This window comes from Neodothiora populina (genome assembly GCF_041146345.1).
Source record: "Neodothiora populina strain CPC 39397 chromosome Unknown canker_contig_8, whole genome shotgun sequence".
Taxonomy (NCBI): Eukaryota; Fungi; Ascomycota; class Dothideomycetes; order Dothideales; family Dothioraceae; genus Neodothiora; species Neodothiora populina.
In genome coordinates, this window is record NW_027191411.1 from 946,675 (window position 1) to 970,712 (window position 24,038).

Below are 24,038 nucleotides of genomic sequence, written 5' to 3' on the forward strand. Positions count from 1 at the left end.
GTAGACTGTCACCAGTAGAATTGGCGTGAGAGGTGTGCAATCTATGTCCCAACATCATAGTCGCAGCCACGCACTCGAGTGTTTATCACCAGAGTAGTACCCCATGATGCTGTCATCCCTTGGCCGTCTCGGACTGCATCTTCTATCACATTGACCAAGCCACGACTCCTGCGCGGCTATCATATACTGAGGAAGGCCGGGCAAGGGGGGCCCGCGCGCGAGCAAGCAATACATTGTGTCGTGGAACATCTACTACATATTCGAGGATCGCTCGTCAAGTGCAGATGGCTGCACTTCACTCCAGAGCGCCAGCGCATTTTTTTCTACTGCCTACCGGATCCCGAGGCTAAAAGCAAATTGCTTGTAGCACACGATCTTTGCTCCGTCAGCCGGGAACCATTGATTTTGCAGCTCTGCTATATGCACATAGCTCTCCATATCCAATGACAGCCCTTGAAGAGATTGGGAACAAAGTCCCCCACGAAACCCGCAATGCACAATGCTACCAACCGCAATGCACTCCCCGGAGAAGTGCTCCTTTCAGTGATCTCACGCTGCGCCAGCTTGATGGGCATCGGACCACGAGCCGAGGACCAAAGTACAAGGCGCCACTCATGTATGGAGAATTAGTGCATTGATACGTCTCTACATGGATGGATCACATCTGCTTCCCTTTCATGAGCCTTCGACAGGAGCCTAGGCATACCATATGACGTGCAGGATGCGGGCAGTATCCTCTCTTGAGTCCATGTTAACGGAACAACGAACCAACACATGGATAAATTGGATGAAGTAGGCAGCAAAGCGAAGCGATGCACTATGGATGATGTGCACAATCAAAGCTATTGAACTGTCGATGAGGAAAGCGCCACGCTAAAGCATTGATTGGAGTGGGAAGACCAAACCGAACCTCAAAGCTCAGAGCTCGAACCCATCTAGTCGATAGACTACGAAGGAAAGTAAGATGCACGCAGACCCACTCCTGACAATGTGCTTGGTGGAAGGTGGGTTGAGGCTGGCCACCTATCCTCGACGTATTGCACGAGTATCACAGTGATGATCTTATGCTCAACCAACGGGGGACTCCAAGTATGGGCATGGATAAAAATGACCTCTGTCTACCAATATCATCGCGTGGCACGTGATGGAGTAAACTCAGTAAGGGACTCACTTAAAGATAGAGGTTGTAACGTGCCAAAGGGCGAGAGTTCATCACACTGTCAGACGCTGCCCTCTGATTGGCTGCGGAAACATCCCACTCCCCCGGTATACTGAAGCAGACACCCCCGAAGGTGCACCCCTCCTCCTTCATCCATCAAACACAAACATCCTTTTCACTGAGGTAGATATTGCTTTCTTCGTTTGCCAAACTTCTCTCGGATATCTCTAGACACAGACCACTCACCTTCGCCCGCGCCGTTGCCGTACATAATCGAGTCGCCACCCGAAGACGAGTACTAAGGCCCCGCTGCTTTGATTTCGTCATATACTGGATCCGGACATTCATCAATCAGTCACCTTTAGAGATCTACCTCAACCACAACAAGCATCGTTCGCATTATCCTTCCAGACTATAATCGAAGAGCCAAGATCCAGCTCTCGTTCCGCGTGGTATTTGTCGAGGGAACGTTCTCGGTACAGCTTCGCCTCTCGCGCCTTTAAACACGCCTTGACTCCAAGCAGTCAAAGCGAGGTGCATTTGTCGAAGCGCCAGGAAAGGTTTCCCTGGTGCCACCATCTCAGCACATGACCAGCTATCTCTGGAAGTACTATCTCGAAGATGATGTCGACCACTTTCGGCATCTGCTGGAAACGGCAGGGTATAATGTGCGAAACAATGCACAGAAAGGTGGTTGGAAGGATACGAGTCTGAATACTGGCATGATAACTGGCAGTCCAAGTGCTATCCAGCTGGGCACGTCACCGACTATGAACACAAAGATCAGGAAAGCCTCGACGCCTGGCCCCCAGTTCACAACGCAGAGTGCGCCAGTGGTGACCTTGACCCGAGCCGACATCAATTGGAGAGACAACCATGGTATGACTCTGCTCCATCATGCTGTCTCGTCGACAAGAGAGAACTCGATCCTCTTTGCGCAGGCCTTGATCGAGCATCCTCTCACCGACCTCTACCTTCAAGATACCGAAAACGGCTGGACAGCACTTCATCGCGCCTTTTATTTTGGCAATATCACAACAGCACGCGCGATCCTGGAGCGAGACACCTCAGACGCGCTGGGCCAAGGAAGGAGCGGAGTCGTTCACAACGCAGGTGGTCTGATCAAGATCAAAGATAGAGAGGGTCACGGGCCGCTCGATCTGTTCTCCGTGACCATCAAGGACAGGACTCTGCGCCCAGAGGAGGAACAAACCCGAAGACGATTATCCAATGCAGGTAGCGAGGACGACCGCCTTAATGAAGAGCGAGGAGATGCCGATGACGACCTGCGAGCCGATCTCGTCATCCAGACGAACAACATTGCTGGTGACGAGGTATATACCTTTGGTAGCAACAAGAACATCACCCTTGGCTTTGGAGATGAGGATGACCGACAGTATCCCGAACGCATTATACTCAAGAGACCGGACCATCTACTTCAGCGGTTTTACAGCGAATACGCAGATGCATTTGAAAAGACCTGGGCATCGCCATCTGGTTACGGCGGTGTCAGCCTTCCTCGAAACCTGTCTGTTGAGTCACTACCATGGGTCGTGCGAAGTAAGCCTTTGATTATACAGGACGTCTTCTTGTCCAAGCTACACACCGCGGTATTGACGACCGATCCCGAATCGAATCTGTACATGTGTGGCCACGGACCAGGTGGACGGCTTGGCCTTGGTCACGAGCGTTCTCAGTTCAATTTTGCATGCATTGAAGGTGCCGCACTGGCTGGTAAGAAGATCGCTACTGTCGCCCTTGGACAGAACCACACATTAGCATTGTCGGAAGGAGGTGAAGTTTTTTCCTGGGGAAGCAATGGCTTTGGCCAACTTGGCTATTCGTTGCCCAAGTCTGGATTAAAGGATGACGAACCAATCAACACTGTGCCCCGGCAGATATTTGGACCTCTAAAGCGAGAGATCGTGACAGGAATGGCCGCTTCACGCATACACTCGGTCGTGCATACCACGACGTCACTCTACACATTCGGCAAAAACGAGGGCCAGCTTGGCATCATCGATTCTGACGCTCGATCGCTGGAGATACAAGTGACCCCAAGAAAGGTGGCGGCTTCACTCTTTTCCTCGTCTATTGCCTCGGTAGAGGCTATCGACAGGGCTACCATATGCCTCCTCGAGAATCACGACGTGTGGGTATTTGCAAACTACGGCTATACGAAGATGCAGTTCGATCTGTTCAGTACGACCAATCCATTGTTCAAGGAAAGCTTTCTAGTCACACGGTACGAGTCCACTGCCAATCACATTTCCAAGGTGACTGCTGGGGGAGATACGATATGCGCTATGTCAAGTAACGGTCAAATCTACACTTCATCCGTGAGCTCGAGTCGTCCGGATGCGCAATCCGTCAACGCATCGACCACAAATCCCACGAAGATAAGAGGAGCTCTTTCGCCACCACAAAGAATTTGGGATCCTAGGAGGACCAACATGGCAGCAAGAGACGTAGGGATCGACGCCGACGGATCAATCATCATCTCGACTGAAGAAGGAAGTGTGTGGCAAAGGTCTCGAAGAGCGAAGATCAGGGACTCTGGCTCTGCTGGACAAAAGCAGAAAGACCACAAATTTTCTCGCATCTCTGGGTTGACCCGTGTTCTGGCAGTCAGAGCCTCTGCACACGGAGCCTATGCGGCTGTCAGAAGAGATTGTGATGTGACTAAGACACAAGTTCTTGCTATTGGGCAGACCATATGGGATGATCTATTCCCACTTCTGTGTTTCAACGACTTGCCAACTGACGAAGACGAGGAGGACAGTGATACTGAAGCGCCTCAGCCTCGCTTTTGGCAAGGGCGAAAGAAGCCCGACGAAGTGAGTCAGCTTTGTAAGCAATTACTCGAGTCTAAGGATCCGGAAAAAGAGCTTGAGCACCACCTTGCCGGACTTGCAGTAGACGACTTTGCAGACTTTGATATTGTCATTCGATCGACTGTCTCAGACGCGCTCCAGTTCCCCGCTCATCAGTGCATTCTAGCCGGCAGGAGTTCCGTACTTCGTCACGGGCTCCAGAGCATGCGAGAAGGGGCTGATTTCTTCATTCCAGACGTGTTGACTTGCGAGCGTGACTCCAATGGCCGGCTTGTACTCTTAGTTCAGGGCATCGACAACTTGTCACTCGTCGATTTTCTACTCTTTTGCTACACGGACAACGTTGTGGATTTCTGGCATTACACTCGTCGCTCGCCCGAGTTGGCCTTCAGATATCGTCAGATTCGTCTCGAGCTCATAAAATTGGCATCAAGACTCGATATGCAGTGCTTAGAATCAGCGATCCGACAAATGGTCACCCCAGCCCGTTGCCTTCCGATGGATATGGAGCACGCTGTGAAGGATTTTGGCTACTTGGCGGATGGTGATATTAGGGTCCAACTCGCGGATGACGAAGTGCTGGTACACAGCTCTCTGGTGTGCCAAAGATGCCCTTTCTTTGAAGGCTTGTTCATGGGCCGTGCGGGAGGCCGATGGTTGGATGAGAGACGTGGTCTCCTTCAGGCTTCTGACGCAGTCGATGTCGATCTCAAGCATGTTGAGTCTCGCATCTTCAGGATGGTCCTGCGTCACATATATGCCGATACTGGAGAGGAGTTGTTCGATGCGGTTGTCAGCAGTGATCTCGACGAGTTTCTTGACTTGGTGATGGAAGTCATGAGCGTTGCTAATGAATTGATGTTGGATCGACTTTCGCAGGTTTGTCAGAAGGTGTTAGGACGATTTGGTGAGTTTCGAGGACTGCAACAAATGATTGACCAAGCTAATACACTCTAGTTACGGCTCGTAATGTTTGTGGCCTGTTGAATGCCATTGCTCCAAGTTCAGTCACTGAGTTCAAGGACGCGAGCCTCGAGTACATGTGCCTCAGTCTCGAGGCTATGCTTCAAGGAGGGTATGTGTTTTGGGCTGTCATCTTGCGGGAATTATTTGCTGATCGTGAACTAGCCTTCTCGATGAATTGGACGAAGATATATTGCTTGAACTGGATGACGTCGTTCGCGACAATCAACTAGCCTGCTTGCCCATCGCGAGGAGCGGTAGAGCTGAAGCAGATCTACTTGACCGATACCCTGAATTGGCAGCCTTGATGGACCGCGAGCGACGTGCTAAGATAGACTCGATCATCCTGCATAGCAAGTATCAGGACGTGGAGTCGTGGGGTCCCAATTCGTTCAGAGGACAGAGCTTCGAAGAGGGTTTCAACTCACAATCGCCCTTGAACCAGAAAAGACGCAAATCGTCAAGGGGTGGATTGAGTCCTTATTTGAGGGGCAAAAGTGCGGTCCAAGAATTCGGTGCAAGTATCGATGAAGACGAACCTCTGGATCTCGGACAACCTGTATTCAGATCCCCTGATGCAGACATCGAACGAGAGTTGGGTAAGGGTATGGCGGTCGGCACGCCAACAGGAACGTGGCTAAACAGCAAGGGGAAATTGACATCTCCAGCCATCGGGACGCCCACAGACGAGAAGCTGGACTCGAAGGGCTCTTGGCCAACGCCAGCTACCGCTACCCCGGGTAGCACTGCAAAAACAGCTCCGTGGGCAGCGACGCCTTCTCCAGGAAGCAAGATTGAAATGAAGGACATCATGGCCCAAGCATCGACTAGTTGGGTGTCAAATCTGTCTCTGGGTATCGCGGCAAGCCGCGCACAAGAAAATGGCGGACCAACACCTGCTGCTGGGTCTGCGACGGCAATTTCGTCTTCTGCAACAGCTGCACCACCAAGTTCGTTCAAGATGTCGCAGAAAGAGCGGAAAAAGATCCAGCTTGCGCAACAAGAGCAGATGGCTCAAGCAGAAAAGAACGTTGCTATCAATTCCACATCGCCGTGGCAGAAGGTCAACAAGGGACCTAGCCTGAAGGAGGTCATGACCAATGGAAGCGGATCGTCCTCTCGTGCTGTCTCACCGAAGCCCTCTGCGACAAAGCCGGTCCTCGGTCGCCCAAGCACAACGCCTCATCTCACGATGCGACAAACAATCGCAAATCCGAAGCCAAGCATCGAGGCGAAGGCAAAGAGCCCCCTGACACAATCACCTACTCCTGGATCAGCGTCGGGTCCAGTACCAACAAAAGCAAATGGTACAACATCAACGACTCCAGTCCGTCCCACAGCGACTCCAGCAGCTGTCCTGGACGCCCGCCCGACATCGTCCTCATCCACATCAAAACAATCTTCATTTATCAAACCCCTACGACAAGCGAGTATAGCAGCAGCCATATCCCCATCACCCCCACCAGACCTCTCATCCAAATCCTTCCCCAACCTGATCCAGTCCATCCGCCACGCGCCCAAACCAGTAGAGCCGAGTCTGCAACTGAGCATGTCGGAGATCCTGTCGCAGCAGCAGCTAGAAAAGGACATCATCAGGGAAGCGAGAGAGGCGAAGAGGAACCTGCAGGACATCCAGGCCGAGCAGGAGTTCCAGGAGTGGTGGGATAGAGAGTGTCAGAGGGTCAGGGAAGAAGAGGAGATGGCTAGATTGATCTCTCAGGGTAAGGATCCATTGAAAGAGAAGAAAAGTGGCGGCGGAGATGGCAAGAGAGGCGGCGGCGGAAAAAGAGGCGGTAAGGGTGCCGCTCAGCAGCAGCAACAGCAGCAGCAGCAACAGGGTTCCGGTAGCAAGGGCTCACATGGCGGAGGACGCGGCGGAGGCCGGAATGGACAGCAGACTACTAGAGGAGGGAGTGGCCCGACCTCAGCTAGCAAGAAGAAAGGTGGCGCAGGTGCCGCCTCAGCAACAGCAGCAACAGCTACTGCGACGACCAACAGCGAGAACGCGTAATGATGTGCTAGAGATCACGATCCAGCACTTGGAGAAAGTATACTCTCCTAGATCTAAATAGATATACTATCATTATTCTGTACATATTGTTATTTATCCATATACCCATACTAGCCCTTCTGAGACATTTGACTGATGGATAAGCGAGATGTTTTGACGGACAAATATTGAACTTTTTACTTTTCCTCAGATACGCATTTCGGATCTATTCTTTACATTCAGCTGAACCATCTCACATTTACGCAACGACACCACTGGCATCCTTTTCGGCTTTCTCCTCAGCCACCTTCTCAGCCTTCGTCGCAGAAGACGATGCTCCACTCTTAGCAGCGTTCACTTCCCTCAACACAACCTCCAACTCGGCAAGGAACCTCGAGACTTCGTCTTCGGTACCGACCGTGATCCTCAAACAACCGAGACAGCCGGGCTCTTTGCCTCTGAACCTCACGACGACGCCTTTGTTCTCGGCCAGCTGTTCGTAGACGGCCAATGCGATTTCGTTGGACGGCTTGCCAGACGCCGTGTCGAGCATTTCAACTAGTAGAAAGTTGGACTCGCGGCCGCCACGGAATCGACCGACACCGGTGATTTGAGGCATGGATGACAGCATGCGCTCACGCTGAGCGATAATCTTCTCACGGTTCGAGCGCATGACGGCGAGGTTCTGGGGCTGCAGGGCGGCGATTGCGATTTGCGAGGTTGGGTTCGAGATGTTGTAAGGTGCCTTTAGGGAGTTCAAGAGGCGGGCGATGGGAGGCGAGGTGAATGCTGCTCCGAGACGGATTCCCGCGAGTCCGAAGGCCTTGGAGAGGGTCTGCATGACGACTAGGTTCGGCCAGTCATTGACCCATTCTGCGAGCGAGGAGCCCTCGGGGGCAAAGTCGATGTAGGCTTCGTCGAGGACGACGATTCCGTTCCACGTTGGGTGTTCGAGGACGGTCTGGACGTCCTTTTTGCTGACGAGGTTGGCAGTGGGATTTCCCGGTGAGCAGATGTAGACCATTTTAATAGTGGGATCTGCAGATAGCATCTCGTTGACGAGGTGTGGTTGAAGGGCAAAGTCGTTGTTGACATCCAAGGGAGCCTTGACGACAGCAACATCGTTGACTTGGGCCGAGACTGAGTACATGCCGTAAGTGGGTGGGCACGTCAGGATCCTGTCTTTGCCGGGAGTGCAGAAGGCGCGGAGGAGTGCATCAATGGCTTCATCGCTGCCAACACCGACGAAGAGGTTCTCCGGAGTGATGTTCTTTTCTGTGTGAGTGTGGGTATTGCGAAGGTTGCACAGCAGTTGCTTCAGGTCGTGCTGGTGGCTTAGGAGTCGTCAGTAAGTTTCTGTATCAGGAAAGAGCAGGAGAGGGAGGACGTACGGATCGGGATAGCGATTGAGACCAAGTAGATCAACCTCAACACTTGGAGAGTCACCATTCGCTGTTCCATTGGCGAGTTTCCCATTGCTGTCTAATGCCAATCCAGGTCCATACGCGTTCTCATTGGCATCGAGGAGGACATTTGTGCCATCATCTTTGTAGTCACTGATGAGTCATTAATTAAATGTTTTCGTGGTATAGAGAGAATAGGTGTCAATTGGCTTACTCGCGGGCACATCTGTATGGTTCGAGAGCTAGAATATTGGGACGAGCACATGTCTCAATGTTGAAAGGTCTCGTTGCGGAAGCCATCTTGGTCTGTTGGATTGTTTGTCGAGTTACAAGGACAATAAAACATACAGATTAAAATGACATGCCCGCATGTAACTTTGTGTCATTGCACCACATCCCGTCGTTATCGCCCCAGAATAGCCCTTATCTGTCCTGTATGAGGGACATGGTTTATCTTATCGCCACAAGAGCCGAGATCAGCAGCGGATTGCCATGGCGTCAGATCTTATCTATCACATGCTGCGCATTTCGTCTTCTTCTTCCCAAGTAAATCACGAATCACTCTAGTTAATCGGACTTGTTATTGCGTGCTGTGCCTTAAGCCATTAGTGCTGGTGATTGTCTTGAGTCGGTGGCAGCTCGTGAGCGGGCATCGCATCGAATGATACGCTACTTTGAAGAAATCTAGGGTACAGAGTCAGTTTGCTCAAGATCATGTTCGGAATGAAGTTCTGCAAGCAACATGGATCTCCCCCCCATCTCTGTCCTATCATTACCGTGTGTTGTCAGATTCGCTTGTGATCGCATGACCCTGCATGCTGCAGTTCTGCTCAAATCTCGGATTCTGAAACGTGCAGCTTGACATCACTGTTGTAAACCTGCTTCGCGCATGGCTGTGTTTGTGTGTGGCTTAGATGCCTTAGATAATTAATCCTACCATCTGTTGTCGTGGTCCTCCATTATCCACTCCTTGAATTATCTGTTATATCTATCGACACCATATATCATTTTCCCCTCGGGGCAGCATTCACCACTTCCCCACTCCCATTGATGATTAATGCGCCATGTCTCAACCCTACATCGTGCCTGATACGCCGCGCGTGATATCGCCCTCCCCGACGCCATCCGAACAACTCACTCGCGACTATTTCGCAACGAAAAGGACGCGCTTTCCGAGTCAAGAACCTATAAACGAGGAAAACATCGTCGCCGAAGACCCAGAACTTGCGCGCGCCCGAACTCGCAGTCGGAGTCCGCAACTGACAAAGAAGATTTCTCAAACCATGAATGGAACGGCAAAGCCGGCGCGACGGAAGCCGGAACCTATCACGCTGAAAGACCCGGATCAAGACACAAATGGCCATCTCAGTCCTGCGAGTGCTGTCATGGGAAGAGGCAGAGAGTATTGGCGACAACTCAGCAGGAGCCCGAGTCCGCTGGGTCTGATTCCCATCCATCGCGAATGGCGCACTTTCATCCATAAGCACGAGATACCGCGCAAGTTCCTGCATGTCTCGATAGGCTTCGTCACCATCTATCTCTACCTGAATGGCACTCAGACCAGTGCCATCCACCCTGTGCTTCTTTCTGCGCTCATTCCTATCGCTACTACCGACTTTTTGAGAATGCGCTGGCCGTAAGTTTCACTTTTTCCCCCACAGAACTGCCTTCTCTAACACTTCATTGTCTACAGTGCTCTCAACAGTCTCTATATTGAGATACTGGGTCCTTTCATGCGCGAGTCCGAAGCTCACGACAAGTACAACGGCGTCATCTCGTATCTTGCCGGCGCATGGGCTGTCATGCGTTTCTGCCAGAAAGACGTCGCTGTTCTTTCCATCCTATTACTCTCCTGGTGTGACACAGCTGCCAGCACCTTCGGTCGCATGTGGGGCAAGTACACGCCCCGCATCAGACAAGGGAAGAGCTTGGCTGGTACACTCGCTGCCTTCATTGTTGGCCTTATTGCCGCCGTAGCATTTTGGCAGTACATTGCTCCTCTCGCACCTGCCGAGTGGAACACAGGCGTCGATAGCTTCGCCTTCGATGGTGCTCTGACTTTGCCTCCTCAGCTGCGCCAACTCCTCGGCTGGTCGAAGAAAGATAGCACCATCGATGGCTATGCTGCGTTGGCCGTGGTCGCTGTCACTTCGGGGGTTGTCGCGAGTGGTAGTGAAGCAATCGATGTCATGGGCTTGGATGACAACCTGACGATACCTATTCTGTGTGGTATTGCTTTGGGTGCCTTCTTCTGGACATTTGGAAATCACGTATGAGTTCATCCTAAGTCCTTTCTTCTTGAATGCGATCACGGTTTTTCTCGTATGAGAATACCATTATCAAAGTCACAATTGGGTTTGGAGCATAACACTCCTAAGGCTCCTTATATTCCAAGATTCTCACTTTCTAATCATTTTCGATATGGGAGTGAGGGAGCATATGGTCTACGTCTTGCTCTGGAGAGAATGTGGTCGACATGCTCGTACTAATGGTGGAAAAGTTATGATTTATCGCCCACAGAAGAATGTTAGTCGCATATACATACATAAGACACATACATATATAATGAATCGTCATCAATATTTGGCACACTTTCAAAGTATTAAGTACCTCATAGTGCACGGAGTAACTGTTCTGCTTCCACGACGTCAGGCACACCTGACAATAATGCCGATATGGGCTCAGTAGCCGCTGTCTACATGACATGTAGGTCCTCTTGACCGTTTATATAGACTTGCGTAGGATATGGTACTTGTATCGGTACCTTGTTTAGCTAAACAGCTTCGGTACACTTTGTAGAATTGGAGAAATGATCGCACAACCTGGAAGTGGGATGTCATGGCTGCAGCGTGACACTAGTGGCTCAGCTCTTTACAGAGTAAGGGTTCAGAAGTGTCGAACATGAGTAAGCTTGGCAACCTGAGGTTGGTCCCACCTACCTTTGGTGCGCTTTGGGCCATACTGCAACCTTTGGATGAAATATTGGAATATCAATGGATAAAATTCAATTCAATTGCCATCTATGGAGACATGCCTCTATGGATATATTTTTAAGGGCTTCTGCAGCTTTTTGAGCATCTGAATTAGGTTGCTTCGCTACCTTCAAGGCCTTAGAGGCCTCATATTCAATTGTATAGCTTCTTGCGAGGTTCCATGAATTCGCGCGGCCTCGATTTTACGTCCGATTACAGAGGCAATCCTTGGATTACGCTTTACGAACTTAGGGAGCCAATTAACCCCTAAAGGTTTGTTGTCGTTATGTAAACGAAGGATATGTGTAGCCATATCGCGAACACGCTTCGGAGAGGGGGCACAACCTTGCAAATCTTGCTGTAATATCCAATTGACGAGGAATTCTTCTTGAATAGGAACAAGCCTTTGTGTAGGCTCTTGAGCAGTACGTTGATTAATGCCTCCGTCGCGACGACGACGAAGCGTTGTTGCGGACATGCCATATTCTCGTGCAGTGTCTTTGATTGATTTTTCAGGGTGATTTTGAAGCTCTTGAAGGGCCGCTTGCAACATGACTTCGCGTTGATCCATTTTATCAATAATATAAGGTCAATTCAATTGAATATAATAAGTAACGCGACGTAGAATGGTTGATTACTGTAGAAGGTTGCAGTATGGTCTAAAGCGCACCAAAGGTAGGTGGGACCAACCTCAGGTTGCCAAGCTTACTGTACAGTACCTCAAGTGTATTGCTACCTTACTTTTATTCGAGTATGGACATCTAGCGCTGGACCAAGTGACAGTCGGTCATTTTGTCTTACGCATGTGCTACACAAGTACTCCTGAGCCTCATGTCTGCTCGGCTCCCGGAGCTGGAAAGTCTTCCTTAGTGTATCTATGAGCAGCATGGTGTCTAATCGATAACCTCATGCTTAGCCTATGCCAAATGGAATGCAACCGGAAGCAACACATTCGTCTATCGAAGAAGGAATGTCCATGTCAGGATTCTGAATGCTTTTCTTGAACTTTATGAAGATTGGAGCATTTGCGGTGCCGATAGGGTGCTTGTTCCTTCCTCAATAGGCTATGGTACAGCCGCTTTCTATGGACGAACACTATCGTCCTTCCTTCTGAACCGTAAGGCTTGCTTGATGATGATCATGTCTCGATTCTCAGACCCTCACAGACCAGGGATATATATCTCTATGGCAATTAAGTGACGAAAGAGGTTGTCCTCGTACCACGTCGACAAGTAATACACTTGAAGCGAAAGCCTGCATGCGTTGTCCATGACCAAGGCTCATACTCTCTCACGCTAGCTCTCCCAAGAGAAACGAACCACACAGCCGGTACTGAAAGAAGTATTTAAGCCGTACAATTGCGTTGCCAATCTATGATGCTCTTTTTGACTTTCACGCTAGATCGTGGTTCTGCCTCCGCGGCTATTGTAAACCACATCCCTGGACTTCAAAGTGTGTGACCAAAGATCTCTGCGTGATCCGCCAACTTCCCGTCCGGCTCTTCAACGATCAGTGACGGATGCCATCATAGGTCCTTCTGTCAATATCGAATCGAGATTTGGGTTTTGATTGCGTCTTCGTTGTGCGCACTTCTGAATGTTGAGTTCGTTACGGCAATCAATCATGCTTCTGTCAATGACTGTGCTTACGGTGTCATTCGCTCATAATGTATGGGGAGAAGTCGTCAAATACTAGACTCATGGCGGATGCTACCGTCTCGACTCATTGTCCGGCAAAAGTGAGCCACAAACCAACCAGGACACACGAGTACAGTATCGCCTTCACTTCAAGCGACACTTAGCATTGATCACCAAGCAGGCAGGCAAGATTTCAACGTGACTATCATGCAGCAAGGAGAAACAGGGACCGGGAACCAACCGTGTGTGTCCTACAGAACAATTTGACGTTCGTCTGCGCGGAAATATGTCTGATACACTGCGATAGCTTCCAGAGGCATTGGAATCTCGTGATCTTGGAGTAAACCCCGGCGGCAGTGATCGGGACTCTGCCATTGAGTCCGAAACTGAAAGTCTATGGACATCACTGAAGAGGGGAGCCCGAGACTATCAATATGAAAACGGGCGACGATACCATGCCTACCGCGCAGGTCGTGAGTACGAACTGCTCCTTATATCGTCTGCCATGAACTGATTTAGCGACGAGGATACTTTCATCCCAATGACGAGGTAATCCTGCACTAGCTGTACATGCGACCTAGCTCATGTTCCTAGCAAGAAGCGGACCGCGAAAACATGAAGCATCATGTCAATCTACTCTTATGCAAAGGTGAGCTTCATCATGCACCGATAGGGTTTCACCCTCAGAAGATCCTCGACGTTGCGACAGGAACCGGTAATTTATATATACTTTTACAGGAATTGATATCATGTGCTAATCTCGACACCAGGCATCTGGGCTGTAGACATGGGTACCCCTTCAATCCCTGTATGCACATGCTTAAGTATTTGACAATGCATCAAAAGCTGATACGTATCCGTCTGCCGAGGTATGCCAAGTCAAGGCTGTATAATTCGAGGTGTAATCACTGATACAAGGCTCAGGTCATCGGTGTGGATCTCAGTCCTATCCAACCACAGATGTATGCCATACATGGGATAATCACATGCTTTCTTGCACTCACTTACAAAATGACCAAAGGATCCCACCCAACCTGGCCTTCGAGATTGACGATGTGGAAAGCGACTGGCTCTCGATTCGTTTCTGTATCTCTTCTCACATGGTCCCGAAGCATCTAGAGTAGAGTTGAAGTCAAAGCCACCTTCGCTCAGCCTATCTTCCTCCATTCCTCTACCCTATCCCCAACATTCAACGATCGCCCACAGCGACCATATCCTCCTCAACCCAAACCTCACCCGTGACCCCATCAATCCCCACTTTTGCTCCCAGGGGAACCGTCAGGATCGGATCAACATGACCCACATCCCAACCAATCAACACCGGAACCTCCTTCATCCCACTCGCAGTCTTACCCTCTTCCCTATCCAATGGCGCAACAAAAGAAGTAGCCTCCAGAACATCTCCCAAAAACCTCTCCTGCATCTCCTCATCATACTGAAACATCTTACCCACGATCAAGCACTGCAGATTACAGTTCAGCACGCCCGCATTCACGAGATCGAAAAGAGCCGTGCGTGCCAGATCGGGGGGAAACGGTGACGCCGGGCCCGCGTATCCGTCGGGCAGTTCTATGAAGAGAACCTTTGGGTCGGTGGCAGAAGAAGAATAAAAGGTCGAGGGTAGGTTGGGCGTCCCTGTCAGCTGGACGAGAGAGGGCAGACAGCCGCCGTAGAGGAGGCCTCTTATATCTGCTGTTCCTGTCGCTGGCTGAGCAGAAGAGGAAGCAGATGGTCGACGCAGCCATTTCAGGGGCGGGTTGGGCACCGAGTGGCGAGCGTCGCGCCTGTGGTGCGCACACGGTGATGCCCAGTCTACATAGCCGGGGATATGCGTTTCCGAGTGCGGAAACGTGTATCTACGCACTGAAGATGAAGCTGCTTCACTTAATCCCTTGGCGTCGTTTCTACCCGCAGAAGCCAACGACGACGACAAGGACGAAGAAACAGACCGCCCAAGCCCCATAACGACATCAAGGAAAGCCCGCACAGTAAACCCCACCGGGCCCTCCTCGCCCTCCTCTCCAAATTGCGGAATCACAGCCGGCCCGTAAAAAGTCCGCAGACCAGACCTGAAATAAAACGCATGATGCAACAGTGTGGTATCAGAGTATCCCACGAAGATCTTTGGGTTCGCGCGGATGAGAGCGTAGTCTAGATGCGGCAGGAGTTCGTTTGCCGTAAGCCCGCCGATGGTGCATATTATCGCGCTGACACACGGGTCGGAGAAGGCCGAGTGGAGCTCTGAGATGCGGTGTTGGACCTGCTCATTTCTTGATGGCTTCTTGGATGATGATGATGATGATGATGATGATGATGGCGTGGGGATGGGAGAGAATATTTCGGTTGTCGAGAAGCCGTGCGATGTGAAGAATTGAGTGGCGTTTTGGATCCGGGACCGGAAAACGTGGTTTAGACGGCTCGAGGGGGAGATGAAGGCTATTGTGTCGCCTTTCTGGAGGGCTGGTGGGGCCAGGATTGGGAGGGGTGGGGGTTGGGGGTCTTGAGGTTGCATGTTTGACTATAGGTTGGCTTCCCTCTTGAGTCTGTCTGAGTCGAGGCCTGATATGGTTTGCATTCGGTTGATTGAAGAAAGAGTGGGTAGACTCATATGTATAGTGACTATAGACGACACGATATTCTCGACAGATAGTCGACGAGGGACGGAAGGATTATGACTCCTCGGAAACTCTGCATTCACCTTCCTTTTCCGTCAAGTATCTGATTAAGAGTGACTCTTCGCAAGGGCGTCAACTCGAGGCGCTTTTTTGGACTTCTATACATGCTGTGGCACAGAGATGCAAGAGACAGGATGTTGCCAACGGCGATGCATTACTTGACTGGTGGTACCGAGCCGCTGGTCGTCAAAAGTATGACTCGAGAGCTTCGTCAGTAGTCCAGAAGGCAGATAGGACGGCATTGATATCCAGATGGATCTTGAGCTTCGAACACAGCAATTCTTTGTTTTGTTCTATGTTTGAATCACTCGCGAGTATTGCGATTCATGTTGGCTGAATCGATTGAGCGCAAGATGGTGAGCTATATGCGATGCATGGCACCTCAACCATCGCCAACGTCAAGTCTTGGCATGAATGTTGGTGGGCCCGTACTTTATGCTGTGATCAGTGTCACGATTTCCAAGCATGAGTGAAAAGGATTTATCGTCGACTTCAAAAAGAACGTATATAGTGCCTTGAGTATGAATGTAGAAAGCAAGTCTTGGGTGAGCAGGTCTGGCATTACGGATTACATAACATGTGCTATTTTCCATCAAAAGTCTTTCGTCGCTAGACACCGACGGTGGCTTGTCTACATAACATCGTCCACTCAGTTCTTGATGTAGGCAACTGGGGCCCTGACAGGGTGATTGTGTTCAAGTCCCGGCTCGGGGAATCCCTGGACCTTGACGCCCTTCCTGAAGATCAGGACGTGAGTGCTGCCACCGAAATGGAACATGCCAGTCTGTTCGCCCTTCTTGATATGTTGACCTTCCTTGACAGTGATATCGCAAGTGGACACTTCAGTCATACCAATGCCAATGAAGACCATAAGGCCAATGGCCGGGTTGTCAGCTTCGATGAAGATAATGCCGCGGGTGGCGGTCGCGGTCAAGTAACCTTGACTGCTCGTCTGACCACCGATGTCAATGTCCTTGACACCAGGCTGACCAACTCCCTCCCAGAGGGGCTCGGAGTAGTAAGTGCCAGGGGCCACAAACGCCTTGACGACCTTACCACTGACGGGTGCGTGCCAGCGGTGGTATGATAGGGCAGACAAGAAGGCTTGGTAAACGGTGCCACCTGCGAATTGCTGCGCCAATGGGTCGTGAGCGAGCATGTCAGTAATGGAGTACGGCTGTCCCTTGATCCAGAACTTGTCGCGCATCTTGCAGTCGTACTGGTAGTTGTAGGGCTTCGACTCGCAGGCATTGGCAATCACGTTGTCGTCGTCTGGGGAGGCAACCGGCCTGATGCCTTCCTTGAACAAGCGAGTGAAGAAGTCGTCCCATGACTTGTAGCCATGGTAAGGCTGATCTGGCTGACAGACAAACATGTCCTCAAAGGAGTGGTCGGTCTTGTGCGGCTTGTTGGCCACAATGCTGAGATCAGTCATGCCGGTAGAAGAGAACCATCCCGCAGGGCCATCACCCAGGGCAGGCTCACGGGACTCGGGCGACGACAGGAATTCACCCCATGCGTCGAGAATCTTCTTCCACATCTTGTTCATTTCAGGGTCCAAAAACAGGGCAAAACCACTGGGGGTGCCCATGGGCCAGTCGAGGAGGGCAAGGATCGGGAGACCGACCATGCCTACCTTTTCAGACTTGGTGTGCCAGTGGGGTGCAATAGTCTAGAGGGTAGGATCAGATTGGGATAAAGAGTGGGGCCAGAAAGGAGACTCACCATGATGTGGTTGAGGACTTTGAGGAAATGCTGATAATCACGGATCTGACTGTTACCTCCGGGTTGGTTGTTGTATGGTTTCCTATGCGGAATCTCCTCGAACATAGCATTGATCAATAGGTAGATGCGCGTGTTGTTCTCGATGAGCTGCTGGAACTCCTTGATAACAGGGTGAAGCTCCTTGGGGTTGTTGTCCACGTCTTCGACAAGGCCACCGATCCATTCTCGGTGGGTTCTGTGGTCAGCTGGCAGCCAGTCACCAAGTCTGGTCGACATGAGATCAGCGCTTGTTTGCATTGTCTAGATATGGTAAAGGTGGCATACCTGTGTACATGGTGTTCCTTGGGAACATTCTTCTCACGGTCGTAGTGATGCATCTTGGAGGATGTAGAGTATAATGGTGTTTGATAGATTTTGTGGCTAGGTGGTATATTCTAAAGGAAACAGGAAGCACAAGATGAAGAGGGAAAGACTAATACTTGACGATTACATATTTCCGGGCGATAGAGTTACGATACTTTGTAGACCTGTTTGAGTTGACGGGAATTAGTGGGGTTGGAGACTACGTCACATCGCCCACATATGAACCAGCTTAATGTGCCATGAGCCGGCGTCAGCCGAATGAATGTAGTGCTCAAAGCCATGGTGAGTCTACGAAGAGGAAGATGCTGGACAGGACAGCGATATCAGGACTATGTAAAGAAGTAAGAGGAGCATGAGCGGGAGAGCAACACGCTACCTTTGGTCAAGTACTATTCTATACACTATAATGGTGCTGCCAAGATGACTGGCGACATGAACATGTCTTGGCGGAGGTGTGGAGGGGTTGCCAAGATGAATTCAATGCCGCCTATCTGTGTTTCACAAGGAGCCCGAAAGACTACAAGGCTTAGGGCCACACATGGGGTTCGTGGGACCAGGAAGTCATTGTGATCAAACAGATGACTCCTGAGAACTGCGAGCATGAGGTAGTGTTTGAACAGAGTTTGTCGAGAGACATATTGGATTTACCGTACATGTGATTCAGTCATCGAGTCGTAGTGCGATTGAGACCCTACCTACTGTGTACCCTAGAAAGAACATGTGAAGCCCCACAGCACAAATGCTTGGCTCGCGATTAAAGAATGAGGTGGCTTATTCAAAGTACTTTTTGTACGAGTAAATGTCGTAGCGCAGGGAGCATTACAGGCGAGACAGGGTCAGATCACGGTACAGTTGGGAGCTAAAGCTAGTAACTAGCTCGAATAAGTCTACGATCAGGTACTCAGACTATTGATTGATTAACTACTCCCTGAAAAGAAACAATGGCATAGAATAACAATCCAACACTCTCTCCCAGAAGTCAGCGCAGGATGGACGTCGCCTACGATCACATGCAAGATGGTTCAATCCCCGAAGACGACAACGACAAGGCAACATCGACGCCTCGCCAAGGCAGCCAGCAGGAGGAGCCCATAACCCTCAGCACAGAGTTCCAGCAGGCGTACAAGGCCGTCTCCTCGTCGCCGTGGGGTGCAAAACTAGGCGGGTTCTTTGGACATGTCAAGAAGCAGAGCGAGTCGTTCTATGAAGATGCTCAGAAGGAATACGCCTCTCGCTCCGAGCAGGCCAGCAAAGGTCTCACCGGTCTCCTGAACCAGACCCGCAACATCTCCCTGGCTCCCCCGACTGCCGTCACAGGCGCCGCCGTCTCCTTTTCCGATCCCACCTTCACTCTCCCTGAGACACAGACAAAAGGCAAAGAGAAGGAGACCCCGCAAGCCCAGGACGACGTCAAGCCGGAGAACCCAGACCGGCCCGAGTCACTGCCAGCAGACATCGTCAAAGAAGCCACATCACTCGTCTCTCGATTCCGCTCCGAAGCTCCAAGTCTGCTCAAACGAGTGCAAAAGGCCGAAGATGCAGCAGACGAGGCTCTGCTCAAGTTCGGCACCAACATGCGTGACTGGCTGCGCGACGCCGTGACAGTCACCGCGCCCGAGGGCGGCGCCTCGCTCGACAAGAACGGCGAGACCTCCGAGGTCCTCTTCGAGACCAACGACGCAGAGGGCAAAAGGGTCTTCCACACGTCGAGATTCGACGCACAGCTCCATGTCATCCACACCAGCTCGTCCTCCTTTACTCAGGACTCCGAGGGCGAGGAATTCGACAAGTTCTGCGCTACCTTCGACGTGGACAAGCAGACCGAGGCCATCGCCGCCGACCTAGAGAAGTACGAAGAGCTCCGACGAGCCATGGAGAAGCTCGTCCCGGACAAGGTCGACTACAAGACTTTCTGGACGAGATACTACTTCCTGCGCAAGGTCATCGAGGAAGAGGAGAAAAGGAGAAAGGAAGTCCTGAAGGGTAAGCCGTCTTTCTCCCTCTATACTTTCCTTCATCCGAATGATACGACAGAAGTAACTGACAATGCCTCGCACAAACAGGCGCAGTAGCAGAAACCGAGGAAGAACTAGGCTGGGGATCTGACGACTCGGACAACGAAGAAGACGACAATACCAATCCCTCGAACCCCGCCGCGGACGGATCCTCCTCGACGACAACCTTGACATCCACAACCCCTCAACCAGCATCCTCCACGGCATCCACACTAACAGCATCATCAACAACAGCCGCAGCAACAACAACAACAACAACACAAAAGGACGACAATAACGACCTCTTAAAAACAGCCACATCTGCCAACCAACGACGGAAATCAGAAGACGCAGACGGCAAGAGCACAGCAGACAGCGACGCGAGCTACGACATTGTCTCTGGAGCCACCAGTCGGGCTCCGGGTAGTCCCAAGGAGGCGGCGGCTGCAGCAGCTGCTGCTTCTGCAGTGGCAGAGAAGAAGGAAACTGCTCCTGCTGCTGCTGCTGCTGCTGCTGCTCCTGCAGTCAAGGAAGAAGAGAGCGACGAGGAGGATTGGGAGTGATATCTTCTTTACTGTGCCCTCAGGTCTTTGCTTGTTGTTTAATCTATATGCCAATATACATGCTCGCGTATCACTGTTAATCTCGTGAAAGGGGGGTATCTTAACGTACGCTAATAAACCATGGCCGAATTGCCAACTTCTCTCCATTTCTCGAGGCAAGGAAAGCCTCAATGTAGAAATCTCAGGTAGTCTCACTCCGTCTATACTTCTGGTGTCAATCACTCCACTCCGTCCTTTGCGTCTACTTCGTCCCCAGGGCTGGTGCCGAGTGCACTGTCTGAACCCCTAGTGACCATCTCTTTCGTCAGCGGACTCCTGTGCCTCTGCTCTGCCTGGCTCCTCAACACCATCCTTCGCCCCTTGTTGGTCGAAGAAGGTGGCGTCGCCATCGATTGTCTCGAGTTGCTCGACCGCACAGCAGCGGGTGAGCTCCTGGCGGATGAGATGGGAGGCCTGCCCAGCTGTGGACTTGGAGATGACGGTCGCACACTGGGTGACCTACCCGCCGATTCGTATCGTGGATACTCGACACTCTGCCTGATATGATCTGGAGTCGTATATCTCCCTTCGTCGTTGAAATAGCTGCCCTCCCTGTAACTTCCCTCTCGATAACTTCCTTCCATCGCCCCTTCGCCCCATCCGTCTGTGGTGGAGCGCGGATGCGCGAGATATTCCTCGCCCCTGCGCTTAATCGGACTTTCATCGTAAGGGTCAAAGCCAACTCGGCGGCGTGCGTCTCGACGGATACGCTGTCTGTATTCAACGTTGGCACCCGCGCCGGTGGTGGCGCTGTCCTCCAGAAAGAAATTCAGCAGTTCGTCCTCTATGGTCAGATGTGAAGCTTGTCGAAACTGCTGGAGAGCGGTCAAGCGTATAAGCATCTCCAGTAGTGACAGCGAGGTCTTGACTGGACCGCTGGGTGCTAGCATGCTATGCTTACGGACAGATCCATTGATCGAAGTGCCGGCATACGCAGCTGGAGACGATGACCGAAGGTTGAGGTTCGCGAATGCATTTGAGATACTGGGATCCAATGATTCTCGTCGCGAGGACCGCGCCCAGGTTGTTGATTCCTCAGACTCCTCTTCTTCGTCACTATCCACTTCTTCTGTGAACACCTCGAAAGCTATCCACTCCGGGTCTAGATCTGCTGGCAGACGCCAGTGAGCTGACGAGTCGTCGACTGCGTGTGGCATCTCATTTACAGCTGGGTTCTCATCAGAGGGAGTCACTGGTGCTGACTCCCTGAATATCTGCGCATCTAGCTCCGCTTGATCATCAAACTCCTCGTCCGAATTATGGCTGTGATCAGCGGTATCACCAGCATCGGAGTGACTTTCAGCGTGGACCTGCACATCCGCGAAACTTTGTTCCAGCTCGTCGCTCCTCTGTGAGTATACACTCTCCCGCCTTTCCATCATTCGACGGGGAGGTTCGGCATGCACGTCACGCTTGATGAGCAGGATTGGATTATTGACCTCACCCTCCGTGCCGATGTTCAAAATCTTTCCAGTGTCGGCGTAGAAGATCTTTGAAACCTGATGAATGGGCACGACATCCCGGATCCCAGCGACAGCAATGTCATCAAATGGTCCAGGTTGGGGCTCGTCCTTTTCGAATGTGTGAACACGCCCATCTTCGAGATCCTCCACCATCATCAACTGATATGCGAACTCTAGAGATGTGCCATCTTCTGGAAATGACTCTGGGACGCCGCTGTTCTTTTCTTCATCGCCTGCTGTTTGCTCACCAGGCAGATGATACAGACCTTTGAGGGGTACACGAACAAGCTTGACATGTGCCTTGTGAACGACTTCTTTCCACGTAGTCTCACGGATGCTTTCCTCATCATGAGGACGACTTGCATGTCCCGCGAAGAGCATATATATCGACAGTGTGTACGAAGGGCCGACCTGTACATACTCGCCTGGATTATTGGAGTACAGGGAATCGGCGGATGTGAGAAAGGTGCTAGCCTGAAGCAGACGAGAAGGAGAGACAGTGGCAGGAAGGTTTGTGGAAAGATTGACGCCAGAAGTCGTAATGGCTAGATTTATCAGGGGAACAGCATCTTCGATACGATCGAGTAGCTTTCGTACGTCAGATATGATAAGTTTGAGCTCAAGTTCGTTTTGTTCACGAGATTTCGCTCGTTTACTTCGGCGTCTGAGGAGCTCTTCCTCGTTGGCGGCTTTTGACAAGCGAATGCCCAAGCCTTGTATCTCCCACCGTATGTCTTTTGTCAGGCTTACGGCAGACTCGAGTGAAGTATTCCCACGAGCAGCGATCAATTCAATCATGTCGATAGCAGGGGAGATGATACGGATCTTACTCTCAAGTCGGACTTGAAGTGCAAGAAGTTGCTCTCGATCACTGCCCCGAGGGGCTTCTTTGATCAAGCGAGAACATTGCTTGATGGCATAGGTGCTCGTCAAGGCAACACCAGAGCGGATTGCATAGTTTACCGCCTGCGAGGTTATCTTACCCAAAATTGCATCCATGATCGTGGTGGGTACAGCGTTGCATTCAATGCAAGAGGCTGAGCTGGACTTCTCCACTCATAAGTAGTCGTCGGACACACTTTGGGACAAACATGCATGCGAACAAACACTGATGAAACATGGAACACGAAGTGTTGTTTATGCACAGGCGGTGAATCGTGAATTGTTATGCACAGACAACAGCATGACGCAGACCGGCGCCTGAAGACGCCAAGATGGGGAACAACGTGGCGGGGAACTTCCGCACTCGGCGATGATGGTGGGAACAGCCCACTTGATCCTCAAACTTTCCATGAAACTCGACTGTCTTCTTGCACCTGAAGTCTTCGATCTGATACACATCATACGCATCTATTCCGTATCACCCACACATCACAGCAAAGCCCCTCGAAAACATGGCTGGAAAGAAGGCAGCTGGCGAGAACAGCAAGAAGGTTGCAGGCAACGCGAAGAAGGCCGAAGCTGCTGCAAACAAAAAGGCAGGCGAGGACCAGAAGAAGGCTGCAGCTGAAGCACAAGAATGGTCAAAGGGATCAAAGGACTCCTCAAAGGCGTGAGTAATCCCTTCACCCATCCTTCCTCGCCTTTGTTGACAGAAGCTTCTTGCAGTGAGGCTGCCAAAGCCAAAGCAGAGGAGGCTGCTCGCAAGAAGGCTGAGAAAGCCGCTTTAGCAGCAGAAGAAGAAGCATCGCTTCCCTCGAAGAAAACGGGCAATGCCAAGACAGCTCAGAAGAAGTCTAGAGGTCTTGATCTGTCCGGTCTCGACACGCCATCCTCTCTTGCCTCGCTAAATGCTACTGGTATCGACAATGCGTTGGACGCCCTCTCCATCACTGCTGGATCAAATGACAAGATAGACAAGCATCCTGAGAGACGCTTCAAGGCTGCCTATGCTGCTTTCGAGGAGAAGAGGCTTGCGGAAATGGAAGACGAGAAGGGCTTGAGACGCAACCAGAAGGTTGATCGCATCAGGAAAGAGTTCGAGAAACACCCAGACAATCCTTTCAACCAAGTCAACGCCACATACAACAGCAAGAGAGAGGACATCGACCTGATCCGAGAGGCCGAGAAGGCCAAGATCGAGGCAAGACTTGTCAGCAAATAAGCCGCTTGAGGAATATCTACAAGATATCCCTTTCGCCCAAACCCGCGACACTCTGCTGCATACGCTTAAGAGATAGATCATATGGATCCGGCTGAAGATATTGAGCATCACATTGACCGGAGAATCCCTCTTTGCTCACAGGCCTTTCAGAGAC

At 51.2% G+C, this 24,038-nt stretch overlaps 8 protein-coding genes across 8 annotated transcripts; 5 read left to right on the forward strand and 3 right to left on the reverse strand.

Moving 5' to 3' along the window:
• Positions 1 to 1,746: 1,746 nt before the first annotated feature.
• Positions 1,747 to 6,967, forward strand: AAFC00_006791 (uncharacterized protein; the record flags this gene model as incomplete). The annotated part of the gene is made up of 3 exons (XM_069346798.1): positions 1,747 to 4,900; positions 4,951 to 5,068; positions 5,122 to 6,967. 3 exons carry the CDS (start codon positions 1,747 to 1,749, stop codon positions 6,965 to 6,967), a joined length of 5,118 nt encoding a protein of 1,705 aa, XP_069199674.1.
• A 238-nt stretch (positions 6,968 to 7,205) lies between these two features.
• Positions 7,206 to 8,649, reverse strand: AAFC00_006792 (uncharacterized protein; the record flags this gene model as incomplete). The annotated part of the gene is made up of 3 exons (XM_069346799.1): positions 7,206 to 8,280; positions 8,338 to 8,502; positions 8,564 to 8,649. 3 exons carry the CDS (start codon positions 8,647 to 8,649, stop codon positions 7,206 to 7,208), a joined length of 1,326 nt encoding a protein of 441 aa, XP_069199675.1.
• A 764-nt stretch (positions 8,650 to 9,413) lies between these two features.
• Positions 9,414 to 10,625, forward strand: AAFC00_006793 (uncharacterized protein; the record flags this gene model as incomplete). The annotated part of the gene is made up of 2 exons (XM_069346800.1): positions 9,414 to 9,985; positions 10,043 to 10,625. The coding sequence occupies 2 exons, from the start codon at positions 9,414 to 9,416 to the stop codon at positions 10,623 to 10,625; spliced, it is 1,155 nt and encodes a 384-aa protein (XP_069199676.1).
• Positions 10,626 to 13,573: 2,948 nt separating this feature from the next.
• On the forward strand, positions 13,574 to 14,082 carry AAFC00_006794 (uncharacterized protein; the record flags this gene model as incomplete). Its single annotated transcript, XM_069348636.1, has 5 exons — positions 13,574 to 13,673; positions 13,729 to 13,749; positions 13,805 to 13,827; positions 13,883 to 13,920; positions 13,980 to 14,082. The coding sequence occupies 5 exons, from the start codon at positions 13,574 to 13,576 to the stop codon at positions 14,080 to 14,082; spliced, it is 285 nt and encodes a 94-aa protein (XP_069199677.1).
• A 2,200-nt stretch (positions 14,083 to 16,282) lies between these two features.
• On the reverse strand, positions 16,283 to 17,735 carry AAFC00_006795 (uncharacterized protein; the record flags this gene model as incomplete). The annotated part of the gene is made up of 3 exons (XM_069346802.1): positions 16,283 to 17,305; positions 17,359 to 17,623; positions 17,683 to 17,735. 3 exons carry the CDS (start codon positions 17,733 to 17,735, stop codon positions 16,283 to 16,285), a joined length of 1,341 nt encoding a protein of 446 aa, XP_069199678.1.
• Positions 17,736 to 18,710: 975 nt separating this feature from the next.
• On the forward strand, positions 18,711 to 20,278 carry AAFC00_006796 (uncharacterized protein; the record flags this gene model as incomplete). Its single annotated transcript, XM_069346803.1, has 2 exons — positions 18,711 to 19,704; positions 19,785 to 20,278. The coding sequence occupies 2 exons, from the start codon at positions 18,711 to 18,713 to the stop codon at positions 20,276 to 20,278; spliced, it is 1,488 nt and encodes a 495-aa protein (XP_069199679.1).
• A 218-nt stretch (positions 20,279 to 20,496) lies between these two features.
• AAFC00_006797 (uncharacterized protein) lies at positions 20,497 to 22,779 on the reverse strand (the record flags this gene model as incomplete). Its single annotated transcript, XM_069346804.1, has 1 exon — positions 20,497 to 22,779. The coding sequence occupies one exon, from the start codon at positions 22,777 to 22,779 to the stop codon at positions 20,497 to 20,499; it is 2,283 nt and encodes a 760-aa protein (XP_069199680.1).
• Positions 22,780 to 23,174: 395 nt separating this feature from the next.
• AAFC00_006798 (uncharacterized protein) lies at positions 23,175 to 23,884 on the forward strand (the record flags this gene model as incomplete). The annotated part of the gene is made up of 2 exons (XM_069346805.1): positions 23,175 to 23,332; positions 23,389 to 23,884. The coding sequence occupies 2 exons, from the start codon at positions 23,175 to 23,177 to the stop codon at positions 23,882 to 23,884; spliced, it is 654 nt and encodes a 217-aa protein (XP_069199681.1).
• Between the last annotated feature and the right edge of the window lie 154 nt (positions 23,885 to 24,038).